General features: G+C 33.3%; 3 protein-coding genes across 3 annotated transcripts; 2 read left to right on the forward strand and 1 right to left on the reverse strand.

The window, feature by feature from the left end:
• The first annotated feature begins 2,002 nt into the window (after positions 1–2,002).
• LOC122590685 (sodium/hydrogen exchanger 4-like) lies at positions 2,003–6,071 on the forward strand. Its single transcript, XM_043762865.1, has 14 exons — positions 2,003–2,185; positions 2,293–2,414; positions 2,502–2,599; positions 2,746–2,805; positions 2,936–2,982; positions 3,639–3,833; positions 3,949–3,995; positions 4,083–4,149; positions 4,275–4,375; positions 4,464–4,565; positions 4,711–4,855; positions 4,991–5,053; positions 5,128–5,211; positions 5,293–6,071. The coding sequence occupies exons 1-14, from the start codon at positions 2,003–2,005 to the stop codon at positions 5,566–5,568; spliced, it is 1,590 nt and encodes a 529-aa protein (XP_043618800.1). The 3' UTR covers positions 5,569–6,071.
• Positions 6,072–6,408: 337 nt separating this feature from the next.
• Positions 6,409–6,738, reverse strand: LOC122590686 (putative lipid-transfer protein DIR1). The gene has a single exon (XM_043762867.1). The coding sequence runs from the start codon at positions 6,736–6,738 to the stop codon at positions 6,409–6,411; it is 330 nt and encodes a 109-aa protein (XP_043618802.1).
• Positions 6,739–10,138: 3,400 nt separating this feature from the next.
• On the forward strand, positions 10,139–17,563 carry LOC122591121 (fimbrin-1-like). Its single transcript, XM_043763336.1, has 15 exons — positions 10,139–10,449; positions 10,541–10,724; positions 10,836–11,012; positions 11,112–11,350; positions 11,464–11,635; positions 11,724–11,762; positions 11,873–11,941; positions 12,051–12,167; positions 14,975–15,186; positions 15,290–15,445; positions 15,885–16,084; positions 16,166–16,314; positions 16,404–16,500; positions 16,899–16,990; positions 17,081–17,563. The coding sequence occupies exons 2-15, from the start codon at positions 10,638–10,640 to the stop codon at positions 17,318–17,320; spliced, it is 2,046 nt and encodes a 681-aa protein (XP_043619271.1). The 5' UTR covers positions 10,139–10,449; positions 10,541–10,637; the 3' UTR covers positions 17,321–17,563.
• Positions 17,564–18,562: the final 999 nt, after the last annotated feature.

Genomic DNA, 18,562 nt, shown 5'->3' on the forward strand with positions numbered 1-18,562 from the left:
TTTGTGTTCGCAATTTATTTATTATATGTAAGGGGGTGTTTGGTAGGAGTAAATCAAAGAGAATGAAAATGTAATAGAGAATGAATATAGTGTGAAAGAGAATGAGTATTTGGAAAAAAAAGAATAGATTTTGTCGTTTAGTACAAACAGAGAATGAATATATGAAAAATACAAAAATTTAAATAATAATTAAATTTAATACATATAACATCATTAAAACAAAAAAAATAAAATAAAATTTTCCATTCTAATCCATTCTTTTCAATTTATAGAGAATGGAGGGAATGAAATCGATTCCCACTTCTCGATTCTCTTTCTCATTCTCCATTGCAATCAAACATGAAAATTCTTTCTCATTTCCTTTCCATCTTTTCCATTGCGTTGTACCAAACACCCCATCACAAAATTTAAACATGTGGTTTACATATCAATTATGAATTTAAAACTATTTTACACTAACTAATACTTATACTGAACACAACACACCATACGACCACTATACATTCATTAGATAAGCTACTTCGTAAACGTCAATTAGTAACCAAGAAATTTCAGCCAAAGACGTCAAACACATCAGCTTATCTGGCTGTGCATCGCCTTCACTCTAGTGACTTCAATAATCTTACATTTGCTTTTTAAAATAAAGAAAACTTAAAAGTCGCAATTAGTATAGTTAACAGAAATGTTAATATGTTTTTTTAGTTTTAATAACTGTTGCATTTATTTATATTTATAAAATATATATATATATATACACTTCAACATAGAGGAAAAGTTATTTAGAAACTCGTAAAAAAAAAAACTCTTATTATCTTTTTTTCTCTTTAATTGAATAATAAAATTCATCTAAATCATTCAAAATGCTTTATCTCACAAACCGTAAATCATTAGACGAAACAAAAAACAGGGGTAGTCTTAAAATTTCGTCATCTTTCATTAGAGATCCAATTCGATATGCTTTTGACGACTTTTTAATTTTCGTTTTTTCCCTTTGTACTTGTGTACCTACACATGTATAGAATCATTGTTTTTACATGTAAATTAGTAAATAAACATATGTACACAAATATGAAGGTTAAGGGGGGAGCTCGTTAATCCATGGCGGAGCCATAGTGGCCAAAGGTGGAGCCCGTCAGTCCATGGCGGAGCCATAGCAGCTAAGGGTGGAGCCCGTTAGGTAGATCACCCATCATCGGTTACCCTTTATGACCTATCACCCTCTATGACCTATCACACTATGACATGTCACCCTCAATGACCTATCACCCTTATCAGCTTTGGTTTATCAATATCCTTCAGGGCGAAGTCCGCTCCGAATCATAATTTTTGTTCAACCTACACATGTGTAAGTTATGTGTTTGTATCAAAAAGAAAACGAAAATTAAAAAGTTTTCAAAAATATATTGAATTGGATCTCTAATGAAAGAGGATGAAATTTTATGACTACCTATGCTTTTTGTTTTGTCTAACGATTTACGGTTTATGAGGTAAAACATTTTGAATGATTTGAATAAATTTTCATATTTAATTGAATAGAGATAAAAGGAAAAAGAATATGTGATTCAAATTTGTTTTGAATTTGTTTTTTATGAGTTTTCAAACCTCTTCAAAAATACATTTTTTTTTTTTTTTTTCTATACACTAAGGTCGTATAGAAAGTGGGTAAGTAAAAGATCAACACGTGTATCCTTGTCACACAAAAATACATGTTCCGGCTGCTGTTAGTTTGTTACGTGTAGTTGATCATGGTACAGTAGCCTCTATATTTCCGATAATTAAGGTACGGTACGGACCCAAACACAACATACATACAATGAATTTGATATATTGATTATATATATACACCACCACCAACAACGTACAAGAAAAACAATTGAGTTAAATTGAATTCGATCAAATTGAAACTGAAATGGAGGGCGGGGAATGAACTTCATTAAGTAGTAATTAAGCACTATATATTCCAGCCAGCTGCCGGCCAGCAGTAGAATTAGAAGAAATTAATATGCTGAAGAATATTACTCGTAGTATAATAGTAATGAATAGTAACAGTGTGGATGAGGCGGCGGCAACTAATACGGTGGTGTCCATCACATTGTTTGTGGGGGTGCTGTGTTTGTGTTTAGTAATCGGGCACCTGCTTAATGAATACCGCTGGGTTAACGAATCTATCACCGCCATCATCATCGTACGCTCTCCTCCTCCTCCTCCTTAATTACTACTAATAAATAATAGCATTAATTAATTAATTAGAATAACTAATTAAGTGATGATGATCATGCATGCAAAGTGCAGGGGTGTGTAGTTGGAGGAATAGTATTAATAGCAAGCAAATGGAAACTGAGCAGTAGTTTGCTTAGATTTGATCAAGACCTGTTCTTCATTTATCTACTTCCCCCTATCATCTTCAATGCTGGGTACGTACGTACGTGTACGTGTGTGATGAATTAATATAAGTTAAGTTGATATATAAATCTATCTATCTATGAGTAATATACAAACAGGTTTCAGGTTAAAAAGAAGCAGTTTTTCCACAACTTTTTGCCAATTATGTTGTTTGGAGTTACCGGTGTTTTCATTTCCACTTCCATCGTTGCTGCCGGTACCATCTACCCCAACGATCTCCACTTCTACTTAAATTAATACTACTAATTAATTTTACACTCTGGCAATTAATTAAATTCTGTCCTCATCATTATATGCTGCAATTTCTTTCATTATCTAATACTAGTAGTATATTTTTTGCAGGTTGCTGGTGGCTGTTTCCAAAATTGGGCCTCAACGGTTTGACCATCAGCGAGTATCTTAGTAAGTACTACTACTACTTTACACAATACTTTGTTTCCTAATTCCTTTCATCTCATGTTAACATCTTCTCATATACACTACTTTCTATATATGACATAAATATATGTGTATCCTATCATTAATTAATCAGGTTTAGGGACTATTTTCTCGTCTACAGATACTGTTTGCACTTTGCAGGTACGTTAATTGGTATTGGTATTATATATATTTCCTCCTCTTCATTTTTCCTTACCCTTTTTGAGCTCAATTTCTATTCTTAATTTCCTATTATTCTTGACGAGATCGAGAAAGTACCCGCGCGTTGCGGAATTGATAGGTCATAGAGTGTGATAGCCAAATGCATTAGCCGTACGGGCTCCGCTCTCAGATTTAAAAATTCATCGAAAGTATATCGAATGACATCTCTAATTAAAGAGCATGCAATTTTAAGAACACCCATATAATTTTTATAATTTATCGATGTACGGTTTTTGAAATAAAAGATTTTGAATAAATTAGAGGAATAAAATAATTTATGTGACATAGAGAAAAATGTCTGGTTGAGATTTGAGGAGAGGGAGAGAAGAATGAGTGGTGGAAATTTCTTCTAAGAGTATTATGAATTAGTGACAGGGGTATATTGGGGTTTTCAACTACTTAAACTTGAATAAATGGATTGAATAAATGCTTTATAATGTAGTAGAGTTAGTGGTTAATGCTTCAAAATTATAACTTCCGTATTGATTAATGCTTCAAACTTATAACTTTTGTATATTCTTTACTAGTTACTAGCTAGATACTGCTACGTACCCGACCCATATATAACTTATTAGTCTATCTCTATATATATGCAGGTTTTGCATCAGGACGAGACTCCTCTGCTTTACAGTTTAGTTTTCGGTGAAGGAGTTGTCAATGATGCGACATCAGTTGTACTCTTCAATGCCGTTCGCAAGATCAATGTTGACTCGCTTGCTCCCAAGGCTGCTCTTCGCTTGTTACTTGACTTCATGTATTTATTTTCTACTAGCACCCTTCTTGGAGTCGCTGTGAGTCCAATCTAGCTAGCTTTAAATTCTTCCATTATTTAAACCCATTTTATCTAGCTACGAATTGAACTCTATCAGCTGTCATTCCTTAAATGTACGTTTTTCTACTATACAGGCTGGCCTTTTGACATCATATATTCTTAGAGGCTTGGGTTTTGGCAGGTTATTTTATACACAAGCATGCATTATTTGACTTATTGTATAATGTGGAAAAGCAGTTGTATTCACATAAAATTATTAATTTAACAGGCACTCAAGTGTTCGTGAAATTTCTTTGATGATTCTTATAGCTTATTTATCCTACATGTTAGCAGAGGTACAGGATGATGCACACACACACACACATATTCACATATATATATAGTGGCAGGCATTCCAATAAATTTTACCTACCTTCTGTAATTTTACCTGTAACTCTACACTTTGGCTTTCGATCTGCAGCTATTTGAACTCAGTGGAATTCTCACGGTCTTCTTTGCTGGAGTTTTGATGTCACACTATGCATGGCATAATGTAACTGAAAACTCGCGAATTACAGCCAAGTATGTGCTTAATTTCCAACTTATCTACATTCATTTTTGTAAACTTGCCTTGCATCTGGTTGCTTGAGTTTCCTATTATTGCTCGCAGGAATACTTTTGCAGCGCTGTCATTTATTGCAGAAACATTTATATTCTTGTATGTGGGAATGGATGCACTGGACTATCAGAAGTGGAAAATGAACATATTAAGGTAATAGCAGTCTTCTAATCCACATAACCCTTTAAAGCTATATAAGTAGATAAATTTTTTTTTCTCAAGTTCCGTTCCGATCGATACATTTAGCTTTCCTTGTATCATATGGAAGTAGTACATACTAATCAGTTTCTTGATACAGTTTTTGGAGATCAATAGGCATATACGGCATTGTGATGTTGTTGATATTGGTTGGACGTGCTGCTTTTGTGTTTCCCCTTTCAGCTATTGCTAATTACATGCATAGAAGTGGTGAGGGACCGTCAAAGATCACCAGAAAACACCAGGTAATTACTTCTATTTCCCATCCCTAAGAAAAGAGTGCTCGTGTTTTTTAGAACTATGGAAGGTGCTCTTGGCTTCAAGTTTGGGATACATGACTCTGAAAGAAATTTGTAGAATTAATACGATGTTTTGTTTAGATAGTTATATGGTGGGCTGGTCTAATGAGAGGTGCTGTCTCTGTTGCTTTAGCATTCAAACAGGTACGTACGGTCTTTTGAAATCTTTTTAATTCCTTTGGAACGTTGTTTATATGGGCACGTGTATCTTTCTGTAGTTTACTCTCTCTGGTGTGACACTGGATCCAGTTAATGCCACAATGATCACCACTACTACTGTGATCGTACTATTCAGTACAATTGTAAGAGTTTCGTTAAACTTGTCATTTTTGTGAAGCCACTTAACTTGTAAACATTTACGAGCACGTACGAATTAATTTCAGGTGTTTGGTTTCCTGACAAAACCTCTAATTAGATATCTTCTTCCTCCTAACACAAGTAACGATGGCCCATCTAGAACTGTATCTCTCAAAGAAGATATGACACTTCCACTTCTTTCTTTTGATGAATCGGCTTCTGAAAATCTTTCTAGAGCAAAAGAAAACATATCAATGCTAATGGAAAGGCCCGTTTACACGATTCACTCTTATTGGAGGAGATTTGACGACACTTACATGAGACCTATATTTGGTGGTCCTCGTAGCAATAGTCTGGCCTAGGAAGGATCGCTATGAAGGAGAACAAAGTGCATGATACGTTAATATTACTACATGAAATAACAGAGATTTTACAAGAAAAGTTAATGGGAATAGCAGGTCTAGAAGTCCATGGAGGATCGATTCACCAACAGGGTTATTTCCAATAGATCTGATATCATGAAGGTGGCTGCGTTCTCAAATCGACTACAAATGTGAGCCAGGGTCATTTTTTGGGGTACGTTGGAGAAGACTTGATCAGTGTATATGATCAATACTAATGTATGTTGAAAAGGTGAAACTATTTTTACAGTTGTGATCAAAGTTTGATTGAAGTTACGGGTCGGTTATGTAGTTTATCTATAGTTAGTTTGGAGTCTAAATTGTAATGCTTAAGTTTCTAGGCCAGGGTCTTAGTGTTACATGTTAAACTGTTTATTAGAGGGTTATGACGTTTCTTAACAACACGGAGTTTCAACCCTAGTCTCTATATATGTGTGTCTATCGAACAAGCCAAGGGCTAATGTATGATCTCTTGCAATTTTGTCTGCAATATAGCTATTGTTTTATTAGTAATTTTCATTGTTTTGATGAATTGATTCAATGATCCATGGGATTCTTCATGGAAGGCTGAACCGAGATTTTTTGGACGAAATGTGTCAGATTTGTATCACGATGGACATGTGCTGAGTTAACGTTGTCCTAAGGTTTGGGATAAATAGAAATCGAGAAACAAATAAGTAACATAGAAATCCCACATACACAATATTACTGCAATAATTATGGGCTAATTAACCGCTAATGGAGCATGGAAGCTCACTTGATTAATCAAGAAGATACAATAGGAAAGTCTGAGTCGAATGGTTAGCATTTTGGTGTAGATTTCATGCCGCATCTCTTGGGAATGGCCATGGCAGCAACAGGGTTGGCACCGAACTTGGCGAGCTGTGGTTTGTAACGGCAGAGACAGGGGAGGTTGACCCGACGCATGACCTTGCAGCAACGGCGAGTGGGGGCAGGTGGGCGTGCCCCTGTGATTGCTGGAAGACATTCCAAGAGATCTGTCATCTCTACGTTGCAAACAATGGTGCTGCTAGCTGGTGCAGTAGTACTTGCACAAACTGATGATGATAGGATAAGTGATATTATCAAAACACACCCCAGCAGAGTATCTGCTCTGCTTAATCCTGCCATTATGTTTTATTATTATTATTATGTAATTGGTGTGTTTGCATGATTTTGATAATTAATGTAGGGGAATTTATATAGAGAGATGGAAGTAAGTGAGTCGATGATGAGGCATGTGGGGGGCATGTGATCATCTGTATGTTTTGTAAATTAAGTCCGTGACCATTTACATGAATAACTGGCCCGTGACCGATTAATTAATCCGTAGTATTGGATCTACAAGCTAGTAGACCATGCACTAATCTAATCTAATTCATTAGTGTAAAGACCATGAGTGGGAGGTGATTTAATTAATTAGGAAATTTCAATATAACAACTTCCAGGCCATTACTTTACTTGGGCGTTGATCGGACATTTCAGTATACATAACCTACGTAAAAAGGTAGAGGACGATTGAGTTTGCATCTTAACGGCACATACTCACTTTCACTATTATTTTATGATTACTAAATAACCTGCTAGCTAGCGTAGAAGCGTGGTATAGTACTTGTAGTTGCAAAAAAAAAAAAAAAAAAAAAAACCCCGTCATGATACTAATTACTAATTAAAACCAACCAACCAACCTGCGCAAGAGATTAGTAACGAGTACTCCATGTCGTTTGTATGTATGTTTGGTTTCTAGAGAATCATAAGTTACGATTTGAGATCCTCTAAAGTTCAAATGAACTTTATAGGTAAAGTTATGGGATTTTGAGCATTGGATTAAAATCAATGATCAAGATTGAAAAATCAACTTAAAATTTTAACCTTTTATTTTAATCTAAAAGTTAAGATTCCCTTAACTTTAACATTTGGTCAACCATAAAGTTAGTAAATTATGTGAGTGATATGTATTAATAATTCAGTTTAATGGACAACCATATAAATGAGAAAAAATACATTAGTTATCTTGTGACTAAACCCTAATATGTATATGTTTGTTAAAGTTCCCTTCTTGTTTGACCTTTGAACTCTTGTGATTCGTTTGTAAGTTTGTTTCTTTTAACGAAATGTTAATGGTTTTCTATCGTAGTTCATAGAGAATTACTAGAAATAAACACCCGCGTGTTGCCGCGGAGCTTTTATAGTAACGTCGTGGACAATGATTCATTAAGCTTAAATACGTTGCCGCAGATTATATTACACACCTTGCGGCGAGACTCAAGTAGATTATCTTTTTCAGATGACAATGTTTTGGTACAAATTTGATAAAGTCGCCAACAAACATTTATTTGACATTGTAACAATATAACATTTTATTGATAGGCTAAAATGTAAAAGATAAAAACTTTAGGGGGTTAAAAGGTAAAGACGTAAAAGTTGATGGGCTAAACTGTAAAAGGAAAAAACTTTGGGGGTTAAAAAGTAAAGAGAAAACTTTAAGGAGTTAAAATGTAAAGTAGTAAAAGATGATGGGCTTAAATGTAAAAGGTAAAATCTTTATGGGGTTAAAAGATAAAAAGTTCAAAGTTGCATGCATGTGTAGTTGTACCATGTGCATAGAAACTTGTAAAAAACCACTTGGTTTTTAGTATATATATAAATAAATATATATATTCCACAAAATCTAATTAAGGTAACTAGGTCAATGATGAGTAATCGCTGGCCTAGCTAGCTAGTTGTTCTACGTACGCTCATAAGTAACTAGTTCGATCAAGACTTCAATTAAGCTAGTAAGTTAACAACGAAAACAGCAACTTGTTCCACATGATCATATGAAATTAATTAGTAAATTAAATAATTGAAAGACATGTGTACATGTACATGAGTTCTTGTATTCAGAGGTTGATATATATGAAAGTCATACTTCAACCTAGCTACTACAACCCTTGTACCACATAGGCCACTATGGCTTATGTGTTATGTCATCTAATCTTGGTCACCTTAAGTATTTCGGGACGACTTTAATTGAGGACATTTTGTGACGATGGGTTACTTGTAATTTGTAAATTTAGAAATCTCTTGATCGATGATGAAATCAATCATTTAATTGTACGTAGGTTGATTCATTGGGAATAATGAAATAAAAGGTAAGGTGTTGGTGTAATTGTGAAATTAAGAAAATATATGCGCATGTTTGTTTGTTTGTTGATACGGAGATCATGGGTGGGGTCCCCGCAAGTTAAGTTAAACCACCCAGCCCAGCCCGGCCACTAATTAATTAATTAATTAATTAAAAAAGGTATGTGATGTTGAAAATTTGTGTCGTGCAAGCACATGATGATATGATGCATGGTGGATCTCGTGGACGGTGAATCAAGGAATTGTTTTCTGATGGAATTCGACCTTCCAAAAAATAAAAGTTGTTTTCAACCCAACTGCCAGCAAATCAAGGATGTGTTAAAAATAGTAAGGAACAGGGGAATGTCGTGTCGAGTGTAGGTAAAGAATGAGAATTGATAATATATCACATTTTATCATAAGTTTATCCCTACTATACATTATATAATTAGTGTTCAGGTATGTCCAATGAACAGATAGTCTAAAAATATATTAATCAAAGTTAAAAAATTGAAATTCAAATATATTAAATAGATACTGAAATCAACTTGAAAATTTGCTAGCTGAATAGCTACTCCATCGGTCAAAATACTCTTAAAATTTATCGTAAATCCTAAGAGTTGATATAGGTTACAAATACAAAATTTAATATATAATATTTAGATTAGTTAAGTTATATATCACAACTTAATCAATAAGAAAACTAAAGAAGAAACATATGAAAATTAAATACATATAAATATTGATTCCAGGTTACCCTTTTTTTTTCCAACTTAAGTTAAATAAAAAAAAATACATTTTTTATATTTTAAAAGTGTAAACTATATAATTTGAAAAATACATACCAATTCATCAACAAAAACTATCTCGAATGTTTTGATTTTCTTCGGGTTGTTCCACTCCGAAACAGTCCATACATGCACAACACGGAGTCGTAGATGATGGTTAACATGTGTTGACTTAAGATTTTCAAAATGAACTAATGTGGTCATATTTTTTGTTGTTGATGAAGAAGTCATAACGAACCTATAATGGACAACAAACTAAATCAAAAGATATAATAATAACAACAACATAAGAATTTAATGTTAAAAATAATAATAAGGATTAATTATGTGCAAAGTATATAAAAAAACCCTTTTGTAGTTGATCGTAGCTTCTTTTTTTGTTGTCGTACGTGAATTATATTATAGATTAACAATAAAACTGAAAAGTGTAAATTAATTGTTTTTAAATTGCGTGAAATTGTAAATTGGTGATGGAAAACCAAAAAATATAAATTAATTATTTTTAAATTGGTTTAAAGTGTAATTTATTAAATAAACAAACTATTAATGAAAACATAAAGAAGAAAACAATACTTCATGTTTTTCTCGAAAATCAGACACATAGATTAGTCATTAGCATTTGATATTGATATTGATATTTTCATTATTGAGAAAGAAAGAAAAAAGGAAAAAGAAAAATAGAGGTGGACTGGACTCCCAGATTCACGGCAACGCGGTCCGTATTATCCTAAAATCGCCGCGCCTTCTTCTTTCTGTCAATCTTCCTCCCTTTCCTCTCTTCACAAGCAATTACATATATTTACAAAAAATAAAAAACACACTACCTACTAAATCTTGAATTAATTATTATTATTATATTCTTACATATCTATATCTATACATCATTGCTCACCAACAAATCTTTTGGAATCCCATAATTAATCAATATCTGCTGCTGTTTCTTGTTCTGGTAAGTTTTCATGTATCACCTTCCTTCCCAACCGACTTAACTTACTGCTGTTAATAACTTGTTGTATTTCATGTTTGTTTGTTTTTTTTAGTTTCATTTTAGGAAAAAGGGGTGCAATTTTGTTTTGTTTTTTTTTTAATAAAACAAAAAAAAATACAAAGGAAACAGATTGAATTGAATAGAATTGGATGTCAAAATTCGAGGGAGTAATAGTATCGGATCATTGGCTTCAAAGTCAGTTCACCCAAGTCCAACTTCGCACCCTTAAATCCAAGGTTTGTATGTATAATTTTTTTTGTTACCTTTTTTATATATATTTTGATCTAGTATTTATTAGTGTACACTCTATAATCATGTCCAATCCAATGTGTGTTGTATGTCTATAGTTTCTATCTTCAAACATCCAAAATGGCCAAATTAGCCCGTCAGATTTGCCTCTCCTTCTTTCTAAATTGAAGCCTTTTATCGATATCTTCAAGGACGATATCGATGAAATCTCTCGTTTGTTATCTCAATCTGGCCTCGATTTCTCCAATGGAGTCGCTTTTGAAGCCTTCCTCAGGGTATGCATGTATCTATCTATCTGTTATCTCTTCCCTTTACTTGACAGATTTCATTTCACTTTATTAATATACATTATCGTCGTTGTTGCCCGTCCCCAGGCTTATTTGCACTTGCATTCTCAAGCTGCTGCCAAATTGGGCAACTCCGATAACTCTTCTTCGTTTCTTAAAGCGACGACCACAACTCTGCTTCACACCATCGACGAGTCCGAGAAGCAGTCTTATGTTGCTCATATCAATAGCTATCTTAGAGATGATCCCTTTATGTCTCAGTTTCTTCCCATCGATCCGTCTACCAATGCTTTGTTTGACCTTGCTAGAGATGGTGTTCTTCTTTGGTACTTTAATACCCTTAATTTAAATCATCCTCTTTTTTATTCTAGCCGATTTGTTAACAAATTATACGCCTTTTTTTGATATATATTTTACTATTATGTATGTTTTCATGTAGTAAACTTATCAATGTTGCGGTGCCTAATACGATAGATGAGCGCGCTATCAACACGAAACGTGTGCTCAACCCGTGGGAAAGAAATGAAAATCATACTCTTTGTCTCAACTCTGCCAAGGCTATTGGATGCACAGTTGTCAATATCGGCAACCAAGATCTGGTTGAGGGAAGGGTATGTTTTTCTAAGGATTTGTTTTCAGAAAATCAGACGTTTTTAGGATTGAAAGTTTGACGACTTCTTGTGTTTGATGATTTTGCAGCCTCATCTTGTTCTTGGCCTTATTTCCCAGATTATAAAGGTGGGGTTTTATCTGTCATATAACCATTCTCGTAGATATACATATATGTAAGTATTTCTTTTCTAATTTTATTCCTCATCTCATGTTATGTGTGATGTTCAAACCTCCAGATCCAACTTCTGGCTGATCTCAACCTTAGAAAGACACCTCAACTTGTGGAATTGGTGGAGGACAACAATGTACTAAACTTTATTAATATTTATCTTTAGAATGCAGTGGCCAGGCATCTTTATATTTGTTCATTTATGAAATTTTGAGAATAAAATAATGTTGTTATAAAAATTGTAGGATGTCGAGGAGCTTATGGGATTAGCTCCTGAGAAATTGCTACTAAAATGGATGAATTTCCATCTTAAGAAAGCGGGTTACAAGAAACCTGTTACAAACTTCTCGTCTGATCTGAAGGTAACTTCAGCCTCTCCAATCTCCATTGTGCTTATGGCATCTATTATCTTATATTCATGTTTACCTAGCCAACATGGTACCGTGTGTTACCTGCTTTAGGTTTGGACACACGTATCCGTATGGAACATAGACTACATAGAATGAAATGGTTACTTATTAGTGGTCGGGTATATGCTGATTATTAAACATCATATTTAATCTAGATGAGGCATGCTGGGTACAATAAGATAAGATGCCTTATGTTCGAAAATCTGGTATTAGGTTACGATATAGTTTTGAATAAGCAAACACCTTATAGTGTCCGCAAAATAATCTAGTTTTAACTAGACTGAGACACCTTTGTTGAACTGGTGCTGTCATTGCTGTGCGACGGAACCTAGGCGGTTCATCTCTTTAATTTAATCCGGGAATTCTAAGTAGTGAACATTATTGATAGACACATTCGGGAATTGCTTGATCCGGGTAGAAATGCTCATTAAATAAGCTTATTGTTAAATAGCCTAGCATCTGCCACTGTCCTGTGGTCTCATTCCAAAGGTCTTTTCGAGGAAAATGAATTAATCAAGTGTTAACTCTAGTTAAAGCTCTGTTTGATACTACCATTTATTCCTTTTAAACCACATTAAATAGATAGACTGTTTAGTAAAACTGAATGGTATGTGCTAAATGTTTGATCATCTAACATGATTTCGTGGTAACTAAGAATCTTTATCTTTATCTATATATATATATATATTTATAGGGTGACAATCAAATGAGAACCAACTTAAAATGAGAACAAATGAGAACACTTAAAAACTACATTTTGATGCATTAAAAGTCCATAAAACTGACATAGTGCATAACTAATTATCATTATTTAAGTGTTTAACAACACATGGATCCATCAAAATCGAAAAAAATCACGTTTTTTGTTGGATGCATCATTTTGATAATATGCATCCAAGATGGATGCACAAAACAAAAAACGTGATTTTTTCAATTTTGAAGGATCAATGTGTTGTTAAACATTTAAATAATGATAATTAGTTATGCACTATGTTAGTTTTATGGACTTTTAATGCATCAAAATGATGTTTTTAAGTGTTCTCACCGTTCTTATTTTAAAAGTGTTCTCACCGGAGTATTAGCCAATCACATATCTCTATTTCTTCAAATTGGATCTTGCTTATGTAATGTCACCAATTGATTTACAATATAACATTAACTAGTTACAAATAATGAAATAGATAAATATAATAACAAGAATTACCTTTTAAATATTTTTATGGTTTTGTTTGCCAGTATTAGTCAAGAGGCATTGCATATTAAGATAACGATACATTAACTTTATCTTCATTGTTTTATTTATAAAGAAGCTAAATTTATCATTGTTAATTATAACAAGATCTTTTATACATATAGAAATAATATCTGCATATACTTATTTTATATCATGTTTCAACTAATGAACTATATATACTATAAATAAATGTGTATAAAAAAACGTTCAACGATTCAAAATATACACATTCATATCTATGTTATCATCAATTTCAGTATATATATATATATATATATATTTCATTCCCTGAATATTGAATACTGTTATCGGCCTGTTCAAGTTTCAAATGAACAATAACATATAATTAAAGAACTACTTGAGAATACATGTAAAAAAAGGAAAGCAAGAAATCTTACTAAGTACATTATAATATATTAAAAAAGTTATGACGTTACGGGTTATCTTTTTATTTTTTAATCATCCCGTGTATTTGACACGGGTCTAAATCTAGTATGCCAATATGGGATGTTTGGGTTTGTGCTTTGAACCTGATTGTCTTATAATTTGGAATTTGTAATTGGAATAACCAGTTTTTAGTGTTTGACAAAATATACTGCCTCTAATTAACTCAAACATTTGGGCATAAATAATCAGTTTCATGTTATTGGCAACGAAGCTGATTACGAAGGATAAAATAAACTTACGTAATTGCCACTTTGTTTAACCTATAGTGGGAGACTTTTACTCCTATCTTACATAGCACAACCCCCTTTTTTCCTCTCATAATGTCTTTTTGTGTATTTTATGTATTGATATACATCAAGATTTGCTAAACAAGCAAAATGCTCATTATCAGATTATTACAAATTTTAAAAACACATTCAAACATGGTCTCCTACGATCTGCTTTTTTATAATTCATCACCAAATTGTTAACCACACATTTTTTAAATTTACATCCAAACAATCCCATCAGCAAGATATCAATGTTAATAAAATATCAACATAATAATTTGAGTGCAAGAAGGATACAAATTATCCATTTATCTAGATATTTCACTCGAAATGATTGATATCTCTAAATAGTTTCACCATCGACGAAGCATCATTCATCTTTATACGATGAAATTAGATACCGATACTGGAAATACTTAATACTATTTACGATATTGCATATGCAAACGTCTTGCAAGTTTGATAAGTGCAGTTCACATTTTGTTCTCTTGAGTAACCAGGGTGGATCTTTAAAAGCTGGGGGGCCAGTTCTCAACATAAAATCAAAAAAGTAAATTATGTGAAATATTTACTTCTATAGAAAAAGCCTACATATAAACTATAAAACATACATTTTGGGCAAGAAAATCAATGAACTCATACCAAGAACAGAGCGATTAAGGCCAACCAAGAACTGTAGCGAGTTATATAGAACTAAGCACAGGATGAAGGATGTTTATTAACATCTACATCAATGACTGATTGCAATGTGGGTTTAGCTCAGCTGATTAGAAAGAAGCACCTAACAGTGTCATTTGCTACACTTGTAGGATGGAGAAGCTTATGCTTACCTGCTTAATGTTCTTGCACCAGAACATTGCAGCCCAGCCACTCTTGATACCAAAGATCCTGCTGAAAGGGCAAATCTGGTACTCGAACATGCAGAGAAAATGGATTGCAAGAGATACTTGGCTCCTAAAGATATCGTTGAAGGCTCCACAAATTTAAATCTTGCCTTTGTTGCCCAAATCTTTCACCAAAGGTTGAAGATAATGATTTTCATTACTGCTACATTTGCCAAAAATTGTTTTTCATTATGATATATACTGACATGTTCATGTCCCCATGGTATATCTATGTTGCAGAAATGGTTTGTCTACTGATAACAAGAAGATATCTTTTGCTGAGATGATGACTGATGATGAACAAATGTCTAGAGATGAAAGAAGTTTCAGACTCTGGATTAATAGTCTTGGAATCTCTTCATATGTGAACAATTTATTTGAGGATGTCAGAAATGGGTAGGTTTTCCTAATGACAGTCAATTTCGATGAAGTTCCATAATTATGCTTTACCTAAGAGGCAGCAAATTGGGTGGGCCTGGCAGGTTGGGTTATGCGTTTTTGTATGGGTTGAACCCGGATGGGTTTCAGTTTGCTCAAATTATTTCTCAAAGTGTTCTTTTAAACATAATAAAAAAAGTGACATTTTAACGATAATCAGCCAATCAGGTCTGAATAAATCAATTTAGGAGCTTGTGTGCATTAATATTATACTTTGGGACATTTGGCCTTTTTTTGTTTTAAGTGTTTGATTTGTTAGAGATTAAACATAACCTGAATCTGCCTATTTTTAAAGTGAATGGACTACCTTTTTATGTGTCTCTCCTACCAACAGTCGCCATGTGTTGCCTCAAATGACAGCCTTGATAAACATTTAACTGTGTATATGTTCATACAGATGGGCACTTCTAGAAGCTGTAGATAAGGTTTCTTTGGGATCAGTTAACTGGAAGCATGCAACTAAGCCTCCTATTAAGATGCCATTTAGGAAAGTTGAAAATTGCAATCAAGTTATTAAAATTGGGAAGCAGTTGAAGTTTTCACTCGTCAATGTAGCAGGAAATGACTTTGTGCAAGGGAATAAGAAACTCATACTTGGTATGTCATAAGCTAAACTTGGACTTGTGTTGATGATTGTTTTTATTGCTAGGCAATTAACTGTGTATGCATTCATTGCAGCTTTCTTGTGGCAGTTGATGAGGTTTAATATGCTCCAACTATTAAAGAATTTGAGATCCCGCTCCTCCCAGGGGAAGGAAATAACCGATGCTGATATTTTAAAATGGGCAAATAAGAAAGTTAAAAACACTCAAATGGAGAGCTTTAAGGTTTGATATGGAAAAGGGATATTTATTCCACTCTTCAACGATAATTTTCTATTATATATATCTTGACTAATTATGTTATTTTTCTTCAGGACAAGAGTCTTTCAAATGGTATATTCTTCCTTGAGCTTCTCAGTGCAGTCGAGCCTAGGGTGGTGAACTGGAACCTTGTAACGAAGGGTGAAAGTGGTATACTTTCTTTAATCTTGTCATCTTCAATTTGCATTTTTGTTTATGTTTACTATTTTAAAGATTTTTAACTTAAAAACATTAGAATTAGCGACACCAGATTTTTTTATGAGTGATGAGAAGATTAAAATGTAAGTGCTTTTTTTTTGAACGACATTAAAAATGTAAGTACTTTTTATTATGCCAGTACTTTACTTACAATAATTTCTAAAACATATTTTGGTTCAGTCAGTCTATTCAGGTCATGAGCAATTTCATGGCCCATTGTGTGGTTGTTGGGGGAATGAGAGATAGGATCCATTACCTTTTTTTCATATAAATCTGCTTGTGACATGCCTATAATATCAAATCTTCAAATGTGTCTTTTGGTTGCTAATTTGTAATATGACTGTTTACAGAAGAGGAGAAGAAGCTGAATGCAACCTACATAATTAGTGTTGCGCGAAAGCTTGGGTGTTCAATCTTCTTGTTGCCCGAAGACATCATGCAGGTAAATTGACACCATTCGTAATGTTAAAAAAAATGGTATGTATAAATTATAAAGTTATTGAAAATCTATATCGTGTGGGCATTTGAACAGGTGAACCAGAAGATGATCCTTATGCTTACAGCCAGCATCATGTACTGGAGCCTTCTGCAATCAACTGATGATTCAGAATCATCTCCTTCATCTATTGCTGAAACTCCCGAAGCATCTCCTGAACCTTCTGTGAACGGAGATGAAGAGAGCTCTGTTGTTGCCGAGATCTCCAATTTGTCCATTGATGATGCAGCCTCTGATACTACAGTTTCGACTCACGAAAGCAATGATATACAGTGATATGTTACGTTTAAATGTAAGTACAAAAAATGGAAAGAGAGAAAGTATACATGAATTGGAAAAAAAAATATTATATATTATTATAATTATTACGAGTAGAAGATAGAAGTCATAGAACAAAGGGCAAAAAAAAGAAAGAATAGTTGATGCGTACATGAAGAGGGTTTATTTAGACCTCGTACTGCTTTTTGGTTTATTTATATATTTTTTCTAATCTTTTATTACAAGAAATTGATTCTTTAATAAAATGATTTGTTTAATTGAAATAAAAGCTATGCAAATAGTAGAAGTCACTAGTCAGAGTAAGGAGATCTATGCTTTTTTTTTTTTTCTTTTTTATAATGATGTATGGATCTTTCAGCGCTTTCCTTTTAAAAAGCCATCACCACTTAATTGGGGTGGCGGAGTCTTTAGCCTTTTGGGAAGAAAACCAAGGTTCAAATCTTGGTAATGGTGTATTTATTTGGTGTATTTAAATAGTTTGTAGTAGTTTAGAATTTGCTGTTCCAAAAAAAAAAAAAACGCTTTGCCGTTCTTAAAAAAATAAAAATAAATTTCCTTTTAAATAAATGATTTCCCATTCACCTCAATTTATTATTATCCCCCAAGTTTTGTATGATTTTTATTTTATGCTAGAGTTACGGATTATCTATGTTTTAGTTCAAATATTCAGTAATTTAATTAAAATAATACATATGTTATTTTTTTTTTTCAAAACGAAACACTATCTTAATTTTACTTCTAATTACACAAACGTCTAAGATAAAATCTAAGACTTTCATAAATTTCTCATTAATCAATTTTTATAAATTTAAAAAATGAGACTTGAATTCAGGTTTTAAGTGAAATATCCTATGGTGAAATTTACATGTTTTTTAAATTAACATGATTATTAATGCACTATAATTTAAGGATGGGTATGTGACCGGTCCCGTCCTATACCGATCCCGAAAATCTTGAAAATGTGGTCTTGATCCTAAATAAAGCGGGATCGGGATGGGCCTGAAAATCCCGTAGTAAGCGGGATTTTTCCGGTCCCGTCCCAATCCAATCCTAAAACCATCAAAAATTAATACCGGTCAGAATCCTACTAGGGACTCGATACCACTTCTCGATACCGGGATCGAGATGGTACCGGGACGAGACCCAGAACTTGAGATTTTTGGCTCATTCCTACTCTAAATTCATTTTGATCCAATTTTATTAAAATCTATAAATTAGCTACTCAAACCTTTATTAGTA

The sequence above is a fragment of the Erigeron canadensis genome, chromosome 3 (genome assembly GCF_010389155.1).
Source record: "Erigeron canadensis isolate Cc75 chromosome 3, C_canadensis_v1, whole genome shotgun sequence".
Taxonomy (NCBI): domain Eukaryota; kingdom Viridiplantae; phylum Streptophyta; class Magnoliopsida; order Asterales; family Asteraceae; genus Erigeron; species Erigeron canadensis.

Excerpts from the sequence above, each read along its gene's own strand:
- LOC122590685 (XM_043762865.1), top strand. The coding sequence starts at position 2,003 with ATGCTGAAGAATATTACTCGTAGTATAATAGTAATGAATAGTAACAGT. Across the intron at positions 2,983-3,638 it reads ATACTGTTTGCACTTTGCAG|GTTTTGCATCAGGACGAGAC; the intron begins GTACGTTAATTG and ends ATATATATGCAG. Across the intron at positions 3,834-3,948 it reads GCACCCTTCTTGGAGTCGCT|GCTGGCCTTTTGACATCATA; the intron begins GTGAGTCCAATC and ends TCTACTATACAG.
- LOC122590686 (XM_043762867.1), bottom strand. The coding sequence starts at position 6,738 with ATGGCAGGATTAAGCAGAGCAGATACTCTGCTGGGGTGTGTTTTGATA.
- LOC122591121 (XM_043763336.1), top strand. The coding sequence starts at position 10,638 with ATGTCAAAATTCGAGGGAGTAATAGTATCGGATCATTGGCTTCAAAGT. Across the intron at positions 12,168-14,974 it reads ACTTCTCGTCTGATCTGAAG|GATGGAGAAGCTTATGCTTA; the intron begins GTAACTTCAGCC and ends CTACACTTGTAG. Across the intron at positions 15,187-15,289 it reads GCCCAAATCTTTCACCAAAG|AAATGGTTTGTCTACTGATA; the intron begins GTTGAAGATAAT and ends TCTATGTTGCAG.